Raw genomic sequence first — 21,402 nt, forward strand, 5'->3', positions numbered from 1 at the left:
ACCATTCTTTTTTTTTTTTTTTTAAAGATTTTATTTATTTATTTGACAGAGGGAGATCACAAGTAGGCAGAGAGGCAGGCAGAGAGAGAGGAGGAAGCAGGCTCCCTGCTGAGCAGAGAGCCCGATGCGGGACTTGATCCCAGGACCCTGAGATCATGATCCGAACCGAAGGCAGCGGCTTAACCCACTGAGCCACCCAGGTGCCCCACACACCATTCTTGATTCATAGAGAGACTTAGGTTGTCTTCGCTGTAGCTTTTCAAGGTGAATTTTGAGAGTAAAATTTTAGATTGTTACCCTAGAATGACAGATAACTCACTGAACAACTTCCTTGGGAAAGAATTGGGAATACGTTCTATGTGTTTCACTCATTTGGAAAGTCTGAAAAGTTATGTAATGTTTTCTCTTAAAATTGTCTTCTTGTTAAGTACATTCTACTATTTACTTTGCAGGTAAAATATACACAGGACCATAAGCAGATGAAAGGTAGACCAAGTCTGATTTTAGATACACCTGGTCTGAGATATGTCAAAGAAGCACAAAATCATATTTCAATGGTAGGGTACAACCAGCTCCTTCTTCTCATGACTAAAACATACTAAGGAATGGCCCCACCCAGTGTACTGACGGCGTCGCTCACCATTAATCTGGATAACTAACAACGCATGAATGCAAAGCAGAATGTGGATGGGCCCATCCATTTGAGGGGACTTTCTAATCACACTGAAATGTAATGGACATCTTTAGTCCTAATAAAGTAATTTTTCTCAGTGATATTTTGGGTGTGTTTTTATTTCTAACATGACTACTATGAATGCATTTTATGAAAAACATTTGCTTGGACTTCTTTTCAAGTAATTTTACGACAGAGCTTGGTATGTTTACATGTTGCAAAGAATATAAAAAATGTGTATGTCTTTTAAAGCAGTTTCATGAAGTACAATTTATACACGATAAGGTTTATTCATTTAAAGTGTACAATTCAGTGGTCTATAGTAAAATTTACAGGTCCAATTTCAGAACGTGAAAAAAGTGTATGTTTTGAAGTACGTATATCCATTTTTGCAATAATATACAAAAATTATATGTATCATTATTTTTGACTCTCAATCTAATTTTAAATAATACTGTTTTCTTGGATAATTGTGTGGAAATAACATGTCATTTTAATACCTGTTAAAGGTTGAAATATAGAAAATTAATTTGTACCTAAGTTAGTACATTTTAGGAAATCACCAGGATTAAAATATAGATGTATCTTTTAAGCCTTCTCACTGATATACTGTACTGGTTTATATATAAATTTAAAAGAGCTGCTAACCATAATGATGGAAAACTGTGAAAATATCAGCAGTTGATTCCTGATGTGAGGAAGCTGACATTTCAGACACTATTTTCGAAATAATTGGAAAAGATACATATATATGGGAAACAATCTAGATGCAGTTGATTCTAGATACGTGAATGTGGAGAGTGATCTAGAGGCAGCTGCCGTATCAACATGTTGTGAGGTATGTAACAACCAGGAAATTTCAGATTGAGTTCATACTGTTTTTTTTTTTTTTTTCAGGTAAAGTATCATGAAGACTTTGAAAAGACAAAGGGAAGGGGCTTTACTCCTGTTGTAGATGACCCCGTGACGGAGCGAGTAAGGAAGAACACCCAAGTGGTTAGCGATGCGGCCTACAAAGGTGTCCATCCTCACATTGTGGAGATGGACAGAAGACCTGGGATCATTGTCGGTAAGCTGATGGTCCTCCTTGGCAGGTCCTCACAGTCAAAAAGATTGTCCTTGGCCTAGCTTTTGAATCAACCTACTTATTCACTAGACGACTCCTCAAATGTTTGATGTGGTGCCCATCTAAGCACAAACCATGGGCTAAGTGTTATTGTTGGTGCCATGTTGAATGGGATCCGTGGTTCTTGCCAGGTTATCAGTGCCAATCTGTTCTGTTATTGGGCCTTCTCTGTCTTTAATAACTTTCTGGCCTTAAGAGTGTATTTGTATTTAAGCTCAAATACAAGACATGAGTGATAACAATGGTTGAAAAATTATTTTGTTTTCCTTTCGCTTATGTACCTGATCAATGCATTGTACTGCAGACATCATCTACATGGGGGACACAAATGGCAGAAAAAATCCCATTTTGGTTCTTTTACCACAAATAAAAGTGCTAGAGAGATTCTGATAGTATTTCATAATATGAGTAGCTCTTTTTTTTGAATATTATCTCTGAATGGGGATAATCAGGAGCTATCTACAAATGCCATAAATCTGAGATGAAGGAAGTTTCTCTCCTCAATGTTCTTTTCGTCCGTCTGGGGACATCTTAGAAATGTAGTCTTGAATGGTGGCTGAGATAGCAGGGACCACCCCAGAGTATAAGGAAGGGCTAGAAAGACAGTTATTGACTTTTCAGTACCCACCAATGGCCCATACTTCCAAATGACTGTCATCTGAAATTTCATAGCTAGTCCAGTCCTAAAGCTCAGGTAATATTTTTGGGAACCATTCCACACGCTCATCAATAATCTGAGTGTTAGGTGAGCTTCTTCTTCACAGGGAAGAGCTTATTTTTTTGGAACTAGTGAAAGGCCATTTAGAGGTGGGCTGGGCAAAGGAAGTGTGTATCTGACTCGGTACTGTCTTAACGTAAAGCAGCAATACTGAGATCAGGGCACTAAGTTCCTTGAATGATTTAGTGAGTCTGAAAGTCCTTCTCACAGAGGGATTCCACACACATTTGCACACTACTGACAGCTCATCCACATCTTCCAAAGGTGATTTTGTAGAAGGATCACCGTAATTTGGATGGATGAGCTGAGATGTTTTCATTGAAAGTAACATGGTGTTAATTTCATTGCCTTGGTTTAACATCTCACAAGGGATGGTGAGAACAGAGACTCCGATTTGTCCCTCAAGGGTGGAGAGAAATGCTGAGAGTCTGCACAGCTTACACCGAGGTCCTCTGCCCTAGATCAGGGCCTGAGTGATGGTGAAGTTCTTGTTAGAAACTGGGAGATTGTCTAGTCTTCAAGCTCTCAGAATTCAGTCCTCACTATCTTTGAGATAGAAATCATTATTTATTTATTTTTAAAAATCGCAACATCTATGTCTTTAAATTATTCCCTTACTGGAAGTCACTTTACTTCTTCTTACTGGGGGAGACTGTTTTTCATTGAGGACTTTTTTATGAAGCCACAAAATGAAGCACCTTCAACAAACAAACTTCTGAGCCAGGCGGGGAAATGCAGATTTGGAGATTTTCTGAGCAATTCAGACTAAGCCAATTTGTGCTGCTTCTACCTTTGCTGGAGGCTCTGCTATCTCCTAGGTGCGTACCTGTGGCCAGGCTAACTCCACCTCTCTATGTCTTCATTTCCCCCTCTATGAAACGGGATAGTAATAGTGCCTACTTCAATATGGCATGACGCGGAAGTGAGTTACATTGTTGACCGACAGTGGTGCCCGCACGTACCTCAGAGCTCTACTTCTAGTTCATTAATTGTTTTTACTTGTAGCTAGATTTTTCACTCTCTGCTGGTGAGTACAGCGCTGTGCAGATTATTTTAGGACCTGAGCACCATTAGTTGGAGACGCAGGTGAACCTGGAAGTTATTATATTTGGATTTTGCCTCTGACTTAAATAGGAGAGTGGACTGGCCTGCTCGGTCTGGTTGCTAAGCATGGCAGTGAACACATCTCCCGTCCTCTGAGAGCAGGAGGCTGCTCCTCGCTTGTCTTTCCATCCCTCATCGTTCTTCTGTCCGTTCCTGCACTTTTCCCATAAATGTGTCTTGTGAGGGTTAAGCTTGCACTCACGGGCTCCCAATAAAAGTTGGGCTGGCCACTTACCTACATTTTAAACCATTTGTTTTAGGGAGAGAAGTTTTTGTTCTTCGTTTTCTCAGACAAAAACCTCTCAGTCGTGAATGACTCAGGCGCCCTTGCTCAGGAGCGTAAATCAAACATTTTACCTCTTTCAGCCTGTGGAGAGCACGAGTGTTGGGGTTCGGGGATGCGAGGAGTTGTTGGTGTGTTGGGTGATGAGTGGCGGGCTCCAGGTGGCAGGTCAATGAAGGATAAACCAGGCAAGTGAACTTTGCTTACAAAGTTTTCTTGCTAAAGCCTTGTGGACGTGACTGTCCCTTTGTTCTCCTCTGAAGTGCATCGGATTTGTTCATTACCGGTTTGCTGATGACGTGCTTCTTTTTCCAGACTTGTGCTTGACTCTGATGCTGACTTTTTAAAATTCATTCTTGATTTTTTGATTTCTTCCTTTTGGTAAAAGACCTCAAAGTTTGGCGTACAGATCCTGGCTCCATCTTCGACCTTGATCCCCTGGAAGACAATATTCAGTCTAGAAGTCTCCATATGCTTTCTGGTACTGCTTACATTTTGAGTTCCTCCCCGTTTATGCGGTTTTGTCCTGAGAGTGAAGCTACCCCGAGTAGAGGCTCGTGGTACCGACTGTGTGATGTAAATTGTAAAACTGAGGATTTGAAAAACAAAACAAACAGAGAAACAAATACTATGCTGCTTTAAAATACCATTAATCATTTATGAAAGCGAACTCGCAAAAGGGCTTTTTAAATATATTTTAGATTCGTTTGCTCTAGATTCACTTAGAAAGGTGTCCAGAGATTCCTGATGTCTGCTTTTCATTAGTGAATGTGATTTTATAGGTTTTTGGGGGCTTGCAAGTGCAGTCTTTGGAGTGCACTAAAGTGCTGAGACAGAAGTTTGTTTCATGGAAAACACTGTTCCAACATTTTAAAGGTAGATGTTAAAAACCATATATAAAACAGTGGGGAGGTTTTCTAAATAGCATCATGAACATGTTAACATAAAATAGACTTTTAGGTACCCTTAAAATGTATCTCTGAGTGTTTGTATAACACAAAATTTATAGTGTATAGATACGCAGGTTTATTTGACTTTTAATTTAGACCGCATGTTTCCAATTAAAAGCAAAACCTGAATGGTTTGGCTCTTTGGGTACAGTGATAGCATGGTCTAACATTTCAAGCTCTTAGATAGTGTTTAACAGACTGAAGCTGTGACAGTTATGCAATTATTTTAAACAATATAAATAGATGTATCCTACCCATTGGGTCTAACTCTATTCCCTGATTTATACTCCACATTTAATTACTGACATTAATGAAACTGAAAGCCCAAGGCAAAGTAGGGACTCTAATACTTTTGTAATCAGTTTGATCCACCTCCTCTGCCAAATTGCCCTTAAACTTTCTGAAAATAAGGAAAAGGCAACAAATGCTGTATGCTTGGGGATTGTTGAAAACGATTTTGTCTAACCAGATGTTATGTTTGATAGAAATATTTTAGTTTGCTGGAGTTTCTTAGTTCTTGTCAATTTCCCATCCCCCATTTCTCCTTGAAAATCTAGAGTTATAATGAGTATAAATGATTGTTCAACATTTATACGTTTGACACAATGTGCGCTGGGATTTGGTTGTAGGTGACTAGAGCTTGTAGTAGTTGAGCTTTGGGTTTTTTATTTAGTAAGAGACTGTTTTACTTCCTTGTTAAACTTTTAAGTAGTTTTTCTTCTTCTTCTTCTTCTTGTGTGTGTGTGTGTGTGTGTGTGTGTGTGTGTTTGTTGTTCTTCAAGTCACTTAACTCACAAACCTGAATATTTTCCCTCCAATATAGAAAAGGCGAATCACTACAGGAGACTCCGTTCTCGGTCTCACTCGAGCAGTACTTTTGGTACAGGTCTGGGAGATGACAAGTCAGAAATATCTGAGATTTACCCTAGCTTTTCATGCTGCAGCGAGGTAACCAGACCGTCGGATGAAGGAGGTAGCAAACATTAACCAGTCTCAGAGAACAATAATGCATTTTTGTACACACGTCACGAGTGCTTCTAACATTCTTACATTCTTTACCTTTGCACAAACACGGGTGCATTTGAAAATTTTAAATTCTGTTTAGAAAGTTGAGTCCTTTTCTTTTAAACTACTAATTTGCATTCCTGCATGTTTGTTTTTCCTGTCTTGCTTCACTATTTTCACCGCCAATGGATCTTTAATGACAGAAGGGTCTTGGGACCTGCTATGTGGGTCTGTTTCACAGTTGGATGTGACGGACACATGCAGCCAGAGTGGACACTGGAGTTCTGTGGAGCTCCTATCTGATTTCCATTAAGGAAAATCTGTCTTATAGTTATATTTGAGTGAGTAAGAGGGGTTGCTCTGAGTTTGTATGCATTACAATATCAATATGTATTTGCAGACAGAGCTAGATCTTGCTTAAAGCAAATTGGATGTGATATTTGAGATATGAGATTTTTTTTTAAAAAGTGGAAAAATGCTATTGATTGTTAATAATCTTTCTTCTATTTCCTACAGTCCTCCTCTCTTCTGTTTCTGCATCCAAGCTAGTGGGTTAGGTCTAGACCTTTTCATTGCAATTGTTTTGGATGTTAAAGTAATCCTGAAGATAAAAGTCTTACATCAGATGTTTAAGACTGCGGCGCGGCTACATTTTGGTGCTGTGGACGGTGGGGTGAGGGGGTGAGGGGCCAGCAGGGCACAAGAACTACTGAAATCCCGAATTTCCTTTTCAACTGCAGAGGTCTTATCGCTGGGAATAAATCCCTGAGGCAGGCAATTTTGATGCTGAGCAACTTAACATTGGGGAGCTTGGGGTGGGAGGGGGTTGGGGAGAAAGTAAAGTGACGGAAGACCAGATGAGACCACGAAAACTCCTGCAGTTTTGTGGTGGTTATTTCCATTTGTCCGAATAAATGTTAAAATCAGTTACATCCCGTTACTACTTAAATTACGCATTTAGGCAGGCCTTAGCTTGGTAGGAAGGTTTTTTTTGTTTCGTTTTGGTTTTGGTTTTTGGTTTTTCATGTTTCAGCTTTACTGAGGTGCAATTGACATACAAAGTTGGAAGATATCTGATGTGTCCATTGGGACGATCTGACATATGAGGACTTGTGAAGGCACGCCACCCACCCCCGCTCCCCTGCCCTGTCTAGTTAATTAGCCCATCCGTCACCTCACAGAGTTCTCTCTTATTTGTGTGTGAGAGAACATTAGTGTTCTACTCTCCCAACAGATTTCAACTAGGCAGTACGGGGTTGTCAACCATTGTCACCGCGCTGTACGTTAGACCCTTGGAGTCTATTCGTCTGAGAGCCCAACATGTGCAGCCTTTCCAGCTCCCCCCGCTTTTTGCCTCACCCCCCAGCCCCTGGCAGCCACTTTTCTACTGTTTCTATGAGTTTACTTCTTTTCTTCTTTTTAAGATCCCACCCTGCTGGAAAGTTTTAAAAGATCTCCTTTCTCTACGATTCTAGTGAAGAATTTTTCAGTTAGTTTTGCTCTCCTCTAGATAAGATAGACATGGGCGATCTCCCTTTTCTGTAACTGCCTCTCTAGCAAAGGGTTCACGTAACTTCTTGAGTTTTTCGATTAGGATTTAGGGATCTTGATTTCTCCCTTCCGTGTCCTTTGTGGTTCTGGAGGTGCACGATACTGTTGATGCTTGATGAGATGAACAACACCCAAAGCAAATACAAGAATAAATTTTGATCCCTCTTAGTCAACGTAGCTCAGTGCAGCATTCTAGAGTTGATGCAAGGTACCTTGGAGGCTTTGCTCCACAGCGACCCTTCCCCTTGTCTGTGTACACCCAACACAGCACTCATTCATTTATTCGCCAAATGTTTATCGAGTGTTCTTTGTACCCCAGCCAAGAGCCGGGATCTGGAGAGGCATATAGCCGCAAACAAAAGAGATACGCCTCTGGTCTAAGGGGTTCGAGTTTGGTGGAGGGGGCCTGACATTAAACAGATACTGACCCAACTCCTATATAATTAAGAACAGAGCAAGTGCTGTGAGGGGAGAGCATGGGGGCTCCAAGATGTGTAACAGGGGACTTCCATCTGGCCTTCATGTCAGCGAAACCTTTCCAGGGAAGGAGGATTTGAGCAGAAACACCAATGCTCGATGATGTTAACTAGGCCAAGAGGGCTTTGGGAGAAGAACGTCTTTGAGAGAACAAACAGATCTCTGAGACAGTGTGTCAGGGAGGTGCTCAGACGGAGGGGTCGAGTAGGCAGAGTGCTGCGGGAGGGCTCCGAGCACACAGCTGCAGGAGGTCTGGGATGAGCTTCAAGGAGAAGGAGAATTCAGACCGCTTCCCCCGATGGGTCCGGTCCCTGCGCTGCTGTGAACTCTCCCTTCTCTGCCTCCACGGCTGCACCGTGAGAACCCACTGTTGCTCGATTAGCCTTTCTTTCTCCTCCTCTGCCATGCCTTCTTTTTTCTAACTATTTCTAGCAAAGGGACCCTCCCTATACTGTGCCCAGCTGAATGAGAAAATGTCTCCCTTGAAAGATGGTATATGTAAATATTCTTACAGTTAGGCCAGAATGTAAGAGGAACCCATGGTTAATAGGGAATAATTACATTTTTTTTTTTTTTTTAAAGGGAGGAATTTCAGACTTCGTGGGAGGGCAGTGAGCCAGGGGAGGAGATTTCTGGCAGAAAGGTGTGTCTCAGGAGCTTAAATAATGTCTTATAAGATACCTTTAAAGATGCCTTTCATGCTCATCCCTCTGTTATAGGGCCAAGACGCTCTGCTCGTAGTGACATTCCCTGTTTTGGAAAATGGTTATTGAGGTATGAAGCAAAAGTCAAGATGTGTCAGTAAGTGTTCTAAAGCACATCCAAGTGATGGTGGTACCAAAAGATATCTGCATTAATTCAAGAAGAGTTCGGACTACATGGGAATAGACACCCAGTTCCATTTATTTTAAGGGAAGCAGGCACATTCTATCGATTGGCACATTATGTCTGTATTCAGATGATTAGTGATGTAGCAAACCTAGTATGTTCAAAACAATATCCTCACTCCCAACCTCCCCACCCTCCCCACCCTCCCCAGGAACCTGCTCATTCTCAGGTTCCCAGTTTACTAAGTGGCAGCCGCAGCTGTCCAGATCCTGAGATCTAACCCCGTGGAGTCATCCTGGGTCCCTGTCCTTCACTCATACCGGCCTCCAACCTATCAGCAAATCTTGTCAGTGCTACCCGGAAAAGTGCACGCAGAATCCAAGTGCTCGGGACCCGTCTGCCTTGAATCATCATAGTAGCCTCCAAACGGTTTCCCGCTTCTGCTCTGGCCTCCCCCACCGCCAACCCTCTGTTCTCCACTTGGCAGCCGGAAGGAGCTTTCTGAAACACAAGTCAGACCACGTCTTTCTTCCACTATCATTTCATTCTGAATATACCCCAGACCCTTACCATCACCTACAAGGCCCTCACCTGCTCTGGGCCCTGGCTGCTAGTCTCAGCTCATTTCCTCCCATTTTCTGTCCACCCCCATTGTCCTGTCTCCCTGCTTTACTCAAACCTTCCAAACAAGCTCCCATTCTGGGCCTTTAGACATGAAGTGCTTCTCTGCCTGGAACATTCCTTCTCATCCCTGTATTTGCTTTTGCCTAGTCCCACTTTTTTCCACGATTCTGCTCAGATGTCACTTTATCAGAGAGACCTTCTTTAAAGACCAGAGATAAAGTAGTGCCCATTCCTTTCCTGTCTGGCTCTTTACTCTCCTTATTTCCTTCCATTAGCACTTGGCGCTCCTGGAGATATTATATATTTCTTTTTTATTTGCTCATCTGTATCTGCTTTGCTAGAATAGAAGCCTTACAAGAGTGGACTTATTGGCTCTTTTGTTCACCGATCTCTCTCCAGCCCTTAAAATTAATGCTCAGCAAGTATTTGGTGAATGCAAAAAATGGCTGAGTTAATATTTTTTTTCTGTTCATTCTTTTTCTTTTTTAATGGAGGTATAATCGACCTATAACATGGTATTAGTTTCAGGTGTACAATGAACTTAGATCTTAAAAGCTAGAACTGCATCTATAAATATATATAGCATAATTATTTTTTAAAATACAAGTCTACTGTGGAAGGCTTTTAAAGAAATTCTTCCATTTTTGTTTGGATGATGTTTTGATATGTTTCAAGGACATTAAAGCATAGCTGAAAAAAAAAAAAAAACACCAACCCCAAACCCTAAAACGGAAACATTCCCAGTGTTGTGTTTTGTTTTGTTTTCCCGATGAGAAAGGGAAGGAGTGGTATTCATGACTTTTTGGTTACTTTGAAATTTAGGGTCCCCTTTGAAATGTGTACTATGCTGGGACCTGGTAAAGAGGTGCTGATTGACTCCACAGAAGGAAGAAACTTCTATGATCTTGATGGCTATTTGATGAAAACCTTTAGTGTCTTGAATAAATCATATGTGTTGCTTTAAATACCATTCTAGAAATTGAAAAGAATTTTAAAACCATACTTGTTAGTGGTAAGATGAAGAAAAAAAGAAAATGTAAGTATTCAGAAATGCCATTTTTGGGGTCCAGACTTTGTTGATTTTTTCTAAAGATCTAGATTAGGATTTTCTATGATGGAATGCACTAACTCCCAGAGAGAGGCCCTGTAATAGTGGGTTCTCTCCCTGCCGTGGAGGGGGTGGGTGTGTGTCCACGCTGCATTGCAGAAGACACAGCGCCTGGCCACAGGGCCTTCAAGAGTGTGGACTTTACACATGTGGCCTGAGTTCTCTGGAGGCCACCTGATGTTACAAGGCACATCTGTAACCTGAAGGCTATAGAACAAGAACTCTCTAAGAGATTTTCCGTTCTCCTAAGCTAAATGCCGTCAGTTCAAACAAACTTTTTTTTGTTGCCTTCTCACTTCTCCATGTGCGAGGATGTGTTTCTGTTTTAAAGATAATCCATTGCACTTTGTGAATTAAGTGGCTGGGCAGTTAGGCGAGTTATGTTTTAGGGTCCTTCCTATGAGTCAGAGGAAATTCTGATTTGGGGGACAAAGCGTCAAACAATTGGCTCCTTTCCTTGAGGCAAAAGTACCCTGTTTTCATTGTTCACATTTGGTTTTCATGAGCATTAACATAGAGGCCCTCTCCTTTAATTTTGTATCATTGTTTCCATTATGTGTTGCTCATGATATTTTCTCCCTCTTGCTTTGATTGCTGAATATTTTCATTTTCTTATGTGATTATTTCGGGCTTTCTTACTCTTCCATCTACTTCCCAAGGTATTAAGTTACCAAAGGATTTTCATTTTACATCTCTACTGTGTTACTTTGATTCAATAAAAGAGGCTTTTATTTAAACTTGATCTAATTTTGTTTTGATTCTTGAATAGTATTATTTGAAATTATCTTTATTGCCTTTTGGTATCAGATTAGGTTAACTCATTTTCACTTGACACACGGTTCCGTGACTGGCAATTCTCCTGATGGTTCTTGCTTATTTCACTGCGAGATTTTCTTTGATCTTTGTGTTTGTCTTCAGGTCACTTGCCTGCAACATCTTTTTGCCTTCTGGTGCCGAGATTTCTTCTGTTGCCCCAAACTCACAGTGGTCCTTATAGCTAGTATTTGTGTTTACAACCTTGCCCAGGGTTTGCCCTTCTCAGTTTGAACTGGAGTTCCATTTGGCTTCAGGTATTTTGTGTTTTCTGATTCCCTCCAGAGCCTACGAGGCTATGGGAGGGCGATGGGGAAGGAAAAGCAGATGCACTTTTTAAGACAGACATTGGCGGTTTTCCAACCCTGTGAACTTTTCCATTTTGTTGCGAAGAAATCTGATGGGGATGACCTAGTCCTGCCTTCACTGATGAAAAATGAGGTTCTGAATTCAGTGACTATGTCCACAGGGCGGTGCTTATAGCGTTCCAGCCCAGGCACCATGTCCTCAACAGAGGTTAGGTTGAGGGAGATGCTTTAGCACCTTCTGGAACTCTCCGTCAATTGCCTGGAGGTGGACCAAGAGGGTGATGCGCCAAGTAGGGAGCCAAGTACCTGAAATCTATGGGTGTTTAAGAGCACCCATAATGCCATCTGTTCATTCACCAAACACCTATCTCCCCGATGCATGAGACACTAGAAACAGAGAAAATAAAGATACAGTTACTGGCCTTCAAGAACTCACCTTCTGGAGGGAGAGCTGGCTGCATTAACCCATTGTGCTCAGGAAGGTGCCATGTGGAATGACACCTGGAGTCAGAATGGTGCAGAATGGGGAAGGAGTGTTTTTGGCAGAAAATCAGCAGACGACAGAACACAGCACTTTGCATGCTGTGTTCTAGCATATCGGAAGCCCAGGGGCTGTGTGTCAGGGAACGGGCTGAAGACCAGACCAGAGCATGGGGAGGGCCAAGCCAGTCTCTGCAGACAGGGTGCAACTGAAATCTCCTTTCTGGGCATGCTGCATGGGCCCCTGTCCTGCAGGAGATTTAGAGGCTGCATAGAGCTCCAGTTCGTGAGGCTGGTAGGTCACTGGGTCTCTGACTTGGAAGTTTAACCCACTCTGGGAGCTTGTCTCAAGATCTCATCTGCACTGGCTGATATAGACTCTGCCAAGAGAATGGACTCCATGGGCTCCATGTGACCAGAAGGCCTTCTGAGCAGTCTTGCAGAGGCGCTCGTGGTGCAGAGACAGCATTGTTGGTTTTTATTTGAAGTGTCACAATGTTTCTCATAGCTCAGTGACACTCAGCACTGTTATAGAAGAGCAGGAATGTCAAAACCATAGCCCCTTCTTACTCTCAGGACTTCCAGACTCCAGGCAAAGGAGCCCACGGCTGGGTGTTGGATAGGCAGCTCAAATCTTATGTCAAAACCAGTGTCTTATTTCCTGTCTTCCCAAACACACAAACACACAAACACACAAACACACAAACAAACATCTGTTCTTGTCTCTGTTCACCATCGCAGCTGATGACACAATCATTCAGAAAAATAAGCCAACAAAACCAGGGGCATCCTTGTCGCCTTTCTTCTCTCACACTTGACATTCAAGCCATCTGGACACCCACTGGCCCTATTCATGATGGAGCTGTGCCCAGTCCAGCCTCGCCTCACCAGGTGCAGAGCTCCCCGACCAAATTCCCTCCCATTTCTTTGAGAGCTCAGAAATAGGCTCCTGGTCTTTGTCATTCCGTTCTCGCCCTCTTTGATCTGGCCTTGGCCCGACTGCCAGTGATCCTTTAAAAACCTGCATCAGCTCTCATCTTGCCCTTGCTCAAAATTCTCTAGTGGCTCCATTCATGCTTCAGCTGAAACTCAAGAGCCACAGGCTACAAGGCATTACATGGCCTGGCCCTTGGTCATGTCTCCAGTTTCATCTTCTCCCAGACTGTCTGCTGCAGCCACCCAGGCCATCTGGCTATTTCGGCGCGTTAGGCCTTCTCTGGCCATGGTTCTTTGCCTGCAACACTCACTGATGCTTCGTGGCTGGCCTCCCTTTCTTCAGGTCTCTGATTAAATCTCAACTAATCAGAAATGCTTTCCTTGACCTCTCTACCTAGAGAGATCTCAACCCACATACAACTCCCTATTCCTTTACCCTGCTTTATTTTTCTCTGTAACTCCTTTTTTAAAGATTTACTGAAGCATAATTGACATACAAAATTTGCACCAGATGTCCAAAATTTTGATGGGTTTGGACATATGCATAGACCCATAATACCATCACCACAAGCAAGGCACTGACCTTGTCCACCACCTTGAAAACTTTCCTTTTGTGTGTGTGTGCGTGTGTGTGTGAGTGATAAGAACACTTAAACATGGGAGCTAGCCTCTTAACATCTTTTACAGTACAGAGTAGAGTATTGTTAACCACAGGAATTGTGTTGCACAATAGATCTCTAGAACTCATTCGTTTTGCATAATTGAAACTTTATACCCATTGAGCAACAATTTCCCATTTTCCCCTCCCTCTGCCCTTGGCAACTGCCATTCTGTTCTCTGTTCTATGAGTTTAACTGTTCTAGACATCTCATATTAATACAATCATGAGGTATTTGTCCTATCATTGGCTTATTTCACTTAGTATAATGCCCTCTAGGTTCATCCATGTTGTCACAAAGGGTAGGATTTCTTTCTTTTTAAAAACTGAATAATATTTCATTGTATGTCTATATCATTTTCTTTTTCCATTCACCTGTCAATGGCCACTTGGGCTATAGTTATATCTTGGCTATTTTGAATAGTGCTACAGTGAACCAGGATCAAAATCACAGTGAGATATGACCTCTTATCTGTTAGTTTAGCTGATATAAAAAAAAAAAAATCCCTCAAAAACCCACAAAAGATAAATGTTGGCAAGGATGTGGAAAAAGTGGAGCCCTTTACACTATTGGTGGGAAGGCAGAATGATGCAGCCACCATGGAAAACAGTATGGAGGTTCCTCAAAAAAATAAAAATAGAACTATCCAGCAATTCCACTTCTGGATATACATCTGTCACTCTTTTTTCTACCTGATACTTCATTATGTACTGATTAATTATGGCTCTCCTAGAATATAAACTCTGTTAGAATGGAATTTTTCTGCCTGCTTTGTCCTGAATTTTATAACTAGTATCTTGGGCAGTACCTACAAAACACTTAATAAATACTGTTGATACATAAATATATTCAAATTAAAGTTTGGTCTGAAATACAAAGAAATAGCTTTGCTACATGTGCTAAATCATTAAAACTTGGTGTTAGTCTTTATTAAGTCTAATTAGAGCCAGTTTGGTTGAGGGTAACAGTGCAAAAGTAACGCTTATTATAGTTTCTTTAAAAAGCAGGAATGTAAGATGTATCACTGAAGCATAACATTGTAACATATGTTTATTACAAAGCCAGAGTTGGCCCTGAACTTTCGTAACCAAGCAATCAGTAAAGTATTCCCACCTTACCACTTCTGTTCTCATACAAATACTTCTCATTTCAGTGTTTTATTTCACTTCTGACAACTCTCCTTAGTAGGGACTTAATAAAGTGAAAGTGCCCATCAGAATTCTGACATTCATACTTCGTATGGCTTCTGTCTCAGCGTAGTCTAGTTTACTGTTTGGTCATGAACTCCACAGTGGCAAAAAATGAACATGCCTTTTAGCTCTCTTTACAATACCTAACTCAGGTTGGGGAATGCTCCATGAAGAAATGGTGAACGGAAGGAGACAAAATGAGAGGACAAGTCCTCTCTTTCCTAGACACAGTGAAGTCCACAGAATGTATCCTTAATTCCTAGGGATAATAAGCATCATTAAAATTTCAATTTACCATTACATTGAGAACAGAAATATCAAATACAGGCACAATAATAAATTCTTAGTATATTTTAAAAGTGATGGATTTGCATCCAAGCAGCAGTGTTTTGAAATCTCCTTTAATATGAACAGTGTCCTTAAAGCCACAATCCTTTGCTCAGTATGTGCATTAATTTTTCTCTTGATTTCTCTCTGCCCATTGAGGATTTATGTTTTATGATTTACAGATGGCATTCTGCTCCAAATTCAGCATTACTTGTTTTTAATGGTGAGCGTGGTTTTAACATTAGATAACCGGAACGACCAACTAGGAAATGCACTCCTGATTTTGAACTCTTGGCCTTCATTTAATCTAAATGTACCAGTATTTCTCTTGGAACCAGTACTTTGTTTTTCTGGTTACTGATCAGCAGGCTTAAGCCTCTGAAAAAATCCAGTCCCTTCCTAGCCTGACTTCTGCAAAGGAAATACCTTCAACAAGAAACTTTCATTTGTACCACTTCCCTACTGTATTTGAGCGCTGTTTCCAATCTGAATATTGAGAAGTGTGTGATATCCGTCAAAAAGTGTTGTTTTAAGTGTCCACATGGAAGTGTATGAAGATTTAAAGAATTGATGACTGGGATACTTCTGTGACAAATTTCAGAGACAAATTTCTGTGATGAAAGTAGTATATAGGAAAATAAATGAGTCCTTTATAACAGAAGAGGCTACTGCTGCCGATTACGTGATCATACTTAGCTATTGAGCTAGTGCCTATAGAAGTAGCCTACAGGAAAGCACACCCTGCACGCTGTTAGGAACTTTTCGTTAGTCCTGTTGCACCCCCAAGAAAAAGGATCAGGGTTCTGACCGAATTCGAAGTCCTTAGAGAAACTCTTATTCCTGGTATCATTAGACTGGGAATGAAAGAAATGTCCTAAGTTTCCTTTTCTGAGTATGAAGTTGGGAAAAGGATCAAATACTAATGAATAGCACTTGTTCTGAGACACACATGTGTCTTTCATTGATTTGCCAAAATTAAATCAAAGGGTTCCATATGTGTCTGAAGGAGAAACATCTGACACTTAAAGTAGCAAACAATAAAGCATTAAAAGTATATTTCCTGTGAAGCTGAGCTGATTGGGGGAAAAGAGAAGGTTTGATCATCAGGAAGGAGATAGATGTGGGCCACAGCATATGCGTCCAAGGGGAAACTTTAGAAGAGCTTTGAAAATGGTACAGTGACACACGCGGAGAGGGAGAGAGTAGCTTTTCCATATTGGTGAACATTAGTAATGAAAATGGAAATAGTCCTTTTTGGTTTGTATGGATCAAATTTGATGTCCGGATTGAGTAGTAGACTGAGTATACGTGTGTTACTTATGTATCTGTCTTAGATATAAAACAGTCATAATGTTGCCTTTGTAGTCATGAATTACCTTGCTCTCCCCCACTTCCTGTATCATCCAGGTGCCCCACGTCCCTCCTCCCCAAGCCCCAGGCTAGGAGGTCATGGGGATTGGATCCTGACTTTAGATTTCCACGGGCTGCTGCAGCTGGGTGCTGGACTGAGTTTCTGCGTTTTGTTTGGTCATGATCTGTAATTGTCCCAGCTCATAGCTGCGTGGTTCCCCTCTGGCGGCCAGATTCCCTACTCCTTAGTGCCTAATCCTGTTCCAGAAATATTCCTAATCCGCCCATGCCACATTCTTCAGACATTCTGGTTTTTGAACTCTGTCTTCTACCATGTACCTGACCCACGCTTAGTGAACTTATTTACCAGCCCGTTGGACTCTTACCTGGATCCTGTCTTCATGTCTTTAACACTGTGTGCCTTTGATTCCAGTGAACTGTTGCTCATTTCCCTACCCAACTGTGGCTTTTACACATGCCTGTTTGCTTAGCCCCAGCCACGCCATATAAACTGAAGCTAGGGCTCTAGGAGAGCGGGACAATCTTTTACATTTGTTTCCCCGCATTTCCCTATCTTCAAATTATGTCAGGGACCCACTGGTTCCATTTCGTATATGTCTGTTGGTCGAAAAAGTGTTATACTTGCTCATTCAGAAGTATTACCATTACTGAGATGTGTCTACATGTGCTATTTAGTGTGGCTTGTCACTAAAGGCATCTCATGTAAAATGGTATCTGGGAATGACTCGTGGATTGGTCATATTTCCTAAGAGTCAGTATTAGGGTTGATCAGCACAAGAATAAACCACATGCACAGTCTGTTTTTAAGCCTTTAAAAATGTGCTACGAAAAACAGTGTTACATATGTTTATCTGAGAGGTATTTATAAATATCCTCTACAATGGCATAATGAGACTCCCTTTCATTATACTTGAATAATGAATCTTCCTAAATGAGATTGACTCACACAATATTGGTGGTAGTGTTCACTGAGGAAAACTGGGATTTGCTATGAGCTGACTTTATGGTCATGGCAGAGTTTGTGTCCAAAAGCTAGATTCAGCACTGTGATTTACCTAATGGAAACAATATCCTGTGTCCCTGTTATCCTTAAATTCTTTATTGTTTTCATCTGATCAAAGAACTGCCCCAAATTATGTCTTTCTTGTCAGATATAAGATATCTGTATTTTTCTGACAATAAATATATTTCTGATAAATTTCTGAAATATATATATATGTGTGTGTATATATATATATCCACACACATCCATGCTGTGCATTCCTTTATTTTTTTATTTTCACTTTTGTTTTATTTTGGGACGCAGCCTATATGTGTATGTGCAGTTACATACCTCATTGATTTTGTGCCATGAGAACATGATATTCAAGACTATAATTTGGGGCAGAAATTATTTCTTTTCTCTCAGTGACAATCCTACTTATATCTGTGGTTTGTGTTATAGTTACAAGTTGGGGAGTTTATCCTGGATTAGAGAGCTAAAAATGAGAAACAAATCTGAGGGAAAAATACACAAGTTGATATTTAAATCAAAATGTAAGAGTAAATTGGCTAAATTATTCTGAAGCAAAATAGCAGATATTCTTATCTATAAATCTCTCCAGTTCTGTTCAAACCACAGTATGTCTTGGTTTACTTCTGCCAGAGAACATTCACAGACATTTTTTTCTAGAGAAAAACCAGCTAGTTTTTAAATGAAAATGCACTGCTTTTCTGGGCTTGTGAGACTAAGTTTAACTGGCTGATCATTTAAAAATAACTAATTTTGTGTTTCTTTTTTTTGAGCCCCAAAACAATATTTTAGAAATTCTTACTTGGGGGCAACTCAGCCAAATATATAAATGAAATGGTCAGGTGTAATTCACATAGGCATAGTTTTGAAAAGTACATAGTCTGCATGTTTCCTTTTATACTTAATAGGTAATTAGGAATCTTTTACATCTGATTTATATTTGACTAACACAACATTATAAATCTACTATTTAAATTCAGAGAAAAAATGGTTAAACAATCTTCTGGACTTAATTATGTTTGCAAGTAAATTCTTAGCATGTCTGTAGAGCTTGTCACTATTCTGATGCTGACTTGGGGAAATAACATTTTGCAGCCTGTGTCCTACAGAAAGATTTTGAAAATTGTCAAGTGGCATTGTGATGGGGTCTTTCTTGCTCAGTGGGAGAGTGTTGAAGTCATATTAGGAGATGGGGCTTGAGCACAGACTTGAAACTATTCATACAGAATAAAGTGACCGAATGACGATTGCCTGGGCTAAAATAGGATACTATTGACAAAGGGAAGAAGAAACACACACACACACACACACACACACACTCCAGAAACTTACCAGATGCCAAAATGACCCTTAAAAGAAATTTGAAAGCCATTGCTTCAGAAATAATGCTATTCCCTATGATTTGAGCTGGCTTTTCCGAAACGAATGCCTCCTTCTCACTATAATTTCTTCCCGAGGTATTCTAGCACCCCTTGTCAACTACAAACACCCAGGCTTCCGGTGGCGTTTGTACCCCCCAGATGTACCACAGAGAAGTCAGTGAGAGCGAGAGTCACCTCTGTGAGCAGAACGAAGCTGCCCCACGCACCTCTCCACACATGCAACCTTTCTTCTCCTGCCTTTCCCTTCCTCTCCAGTCTGCCCGCTGCAGGAGTGAGTGGTCAACTGTGGGCTCTTCTGACTTCACATAGAGGCTTCAGTGCTAGAACCTCCTCTGCTCCCCAGACCACAGAGCCCTCTTTCACATTTCTGACCTCACAGTGTTCATTTGCAAACTGATCTTATTCTGTCTTGTCATTTCTTCCATATCATTTTGGTGTCATACGGTCAAGCGTTTGGGTTCTAGAGTCAGACCGTTGGCATTTAAACACTAACTCCGTGGGGCTCTGATTTTTTTTTACTGAGTTGCTAACTCTCTGTAAACTTCAGGTTCTCCATCTGTAAAACGGGCACTTTGCCATGTGTAAAGTGGTGTTGGTTTCTCCAGCTAATGCATGCGCCACGCTACACACAGGGCCTGGTGTGTTATAAGTAGGGGGACAAGCTGTGTTAACTGGCCTGAGACCAAGGGGCTCCCAGACAGCAGAGCTTCCTTCACTGCAACTGGGGGAGTCCTGAGCAAACCGAAGTTGTCCTCCTACTTGTAAGATTTCATTTATTTAAATGGTATTGTGTTCATATTTGATAGTCCTTGGAAAGCAGAGTCCTGTGATGCATCTCTCCCCCGCTAAGTTTCACCAGGACACATACAGGTGATAAAATACTTGCACATTTTTGGATTTTCTCAAAAGAAGGTTGCAATTATAGTAATAGCATTCATCTAAGAATAGAAAATGAAAATAAAGATAGTATTGGGATATAGTTGGAGAAAATTGTTAGGAAACTAGCATTGGCTTGAGGGACAATTTTTGAATCTGTAAAGACATTTTTTTGGCTGCACACTCCCAACCCCCGCCTTCCCTCTGAGACGGTAACCAGGTCCGGTTCTGGTCAGCCCCCAGGAAGTGGGGTCGGCTTCTCCTGGCCTGCCCTCCTTGGATGGTGCTTCACGGCGCTTGCCTTGCCCTGAGTGCTGTATGTTAGTGGCTGAATGATTCTCCAGTGAGCTTCCTCGCCCTGAGATTTCTTCCCATAATCCCTGGTCACTTCTCCAGTTCAGGGTTAAACATTTGCTTCCACAAATACAAACAAGTCATGGGGGAGATACATGTTTTAGCCCCTTCCCGCAGAACACGATAGAGTAGATAGCAGACTAACAACAGAAATTGATTTCTCTTGGTTCTGGAGGCTGGAGGTCCGAGACTGGGGTGTCAGCATGGTTGAGTCTGGAGACGGCCCTCTTCTCTGTGTGTCTCCACCCAATGGGAGGAGAGATAGCTAGCTCTCTGGCCTCTTGTGAGGGCACTAATCCCATTCATAAAGCTTCATTCCCATGACCTAATGACCTCCCAAAGGCCCACCTCCCTAGAACATCTTGGAGGTTTGGGTTTCAGCAGATGAGTTTTTGGGAAGCTGGGGGGAAACAGAAATATTCAATCCATTTCAGGGGGAGAGTGGGAATTTGGGAATAACATATAAAGGGTCACATGAGCCTCTAAATTTGTGTCGGGTTGGGGAGAAGGAAGCTGACAGTAACTAGTGGTCCTTCGCTGTGGCTGCTCATTTCAGTCACTTGGAAGCCTTCAAATATAAGACACCAATGGTCAGTCCCTCCCACTCCCACCCCAGAGATTCTGATTTCACTGGTCTAGGAGACCTGGACATACCACGGTTTTAAGAGATCCCAGGTGAGTTCCATATGCAACCAGAGTGGAAACCCAGGAAGTAACTGACTCTCCCTGTCTCAATTCCCTTTTCCTTCCCACAACTTCTGGACCTCGCAAGAGCTAGAAATTTAACATATGAAGCAGTAATGATTGCTTTTATTTTTACATATGATTTCCAAAGTTTGAGCACTTGTTTTTATGGCAGTGATGATTATGCATGTCTTTGGAACTTGGTGGTTTCAACTCAATTGTAGATTATCTCATTTTTATGATAAAGTCTGTTTATTCTTGGTTTATTATGCAGCAAGCTGGTTTCTTAGGCACTTGTCTCTTCACAGCTTATAATTAAAAACCAACAAACTAAAACCTGGAGGCAATCTGGCTTGTTTCTGTCTTCAGCAGTGAAGGAGAACTTTCTATAGTGCTCAGAATCCTATCAGATTAAAAAAAATCATCTTACTGCTGTATTTGGCATGAATGTGGGTTTAGTACCCACTTGGGAATTGTGGAGAGAATCAGATGTCATGAGGACCCGAGGCTCTGATTTGGAACCCTTGATGGCACCTGAAAGAGCTATTTGAACAAAAAGGCCC

At 41.4% G+C, this 21,402-nt stretch overlaps 1 protein-coding gene across 11 annotated transcripts in view; it reads left to right on the forward strand.

Moving 5' to 3' along the window:
* NEBL (nebulette) overlaps positions 1–21,402 on the forward strand; it is a 358,626-nt gene that overhangs the window by 324,830 nt on the left and 12,394 nt on the right. For 7 of the 11 annotated variants that reach the window (XM_059183982.1, XM_059183984.1, XM_059183986.1 and 4 more), the window contains 4 exons: positions 453–557; positions 1,571–1,742; positions 4,293–4,385; positions 5,678–5,827. In XM_059183982.1, coding sequence (XP_059039965.1) covers positions 453–557; positions 1,571–1,742; positions 4,293–4,385; positions 5,678–5,827 — 520 coding nt within the window. Of the gene's footprint in view, positions 1–452; positions 731–1,570; positions 1,743–4,292; positions 4,386–5,677; positions 5,828–21,402 lie in introns of those variants that run through there. The other 4 variants (XM_059183989.1, XR_009356517.1, XM_059183987.1 and 1 more) reach the window with 4 other exon arrangements.

Source organism: Mustela lutreola, chromosome 8 (genome assembly GCF_030435805.1).
Source record: "Mustela lutreola isolate mMusLut2 chromosome 8, mMusLut2.pri, whole genome shotgun sequence".
Lineage (NCBI taxonomy): Eukaryota > Metazoa > Chordata > Mammalia > Carnivora > Mustelidae > Mustela > Mustela lutreola.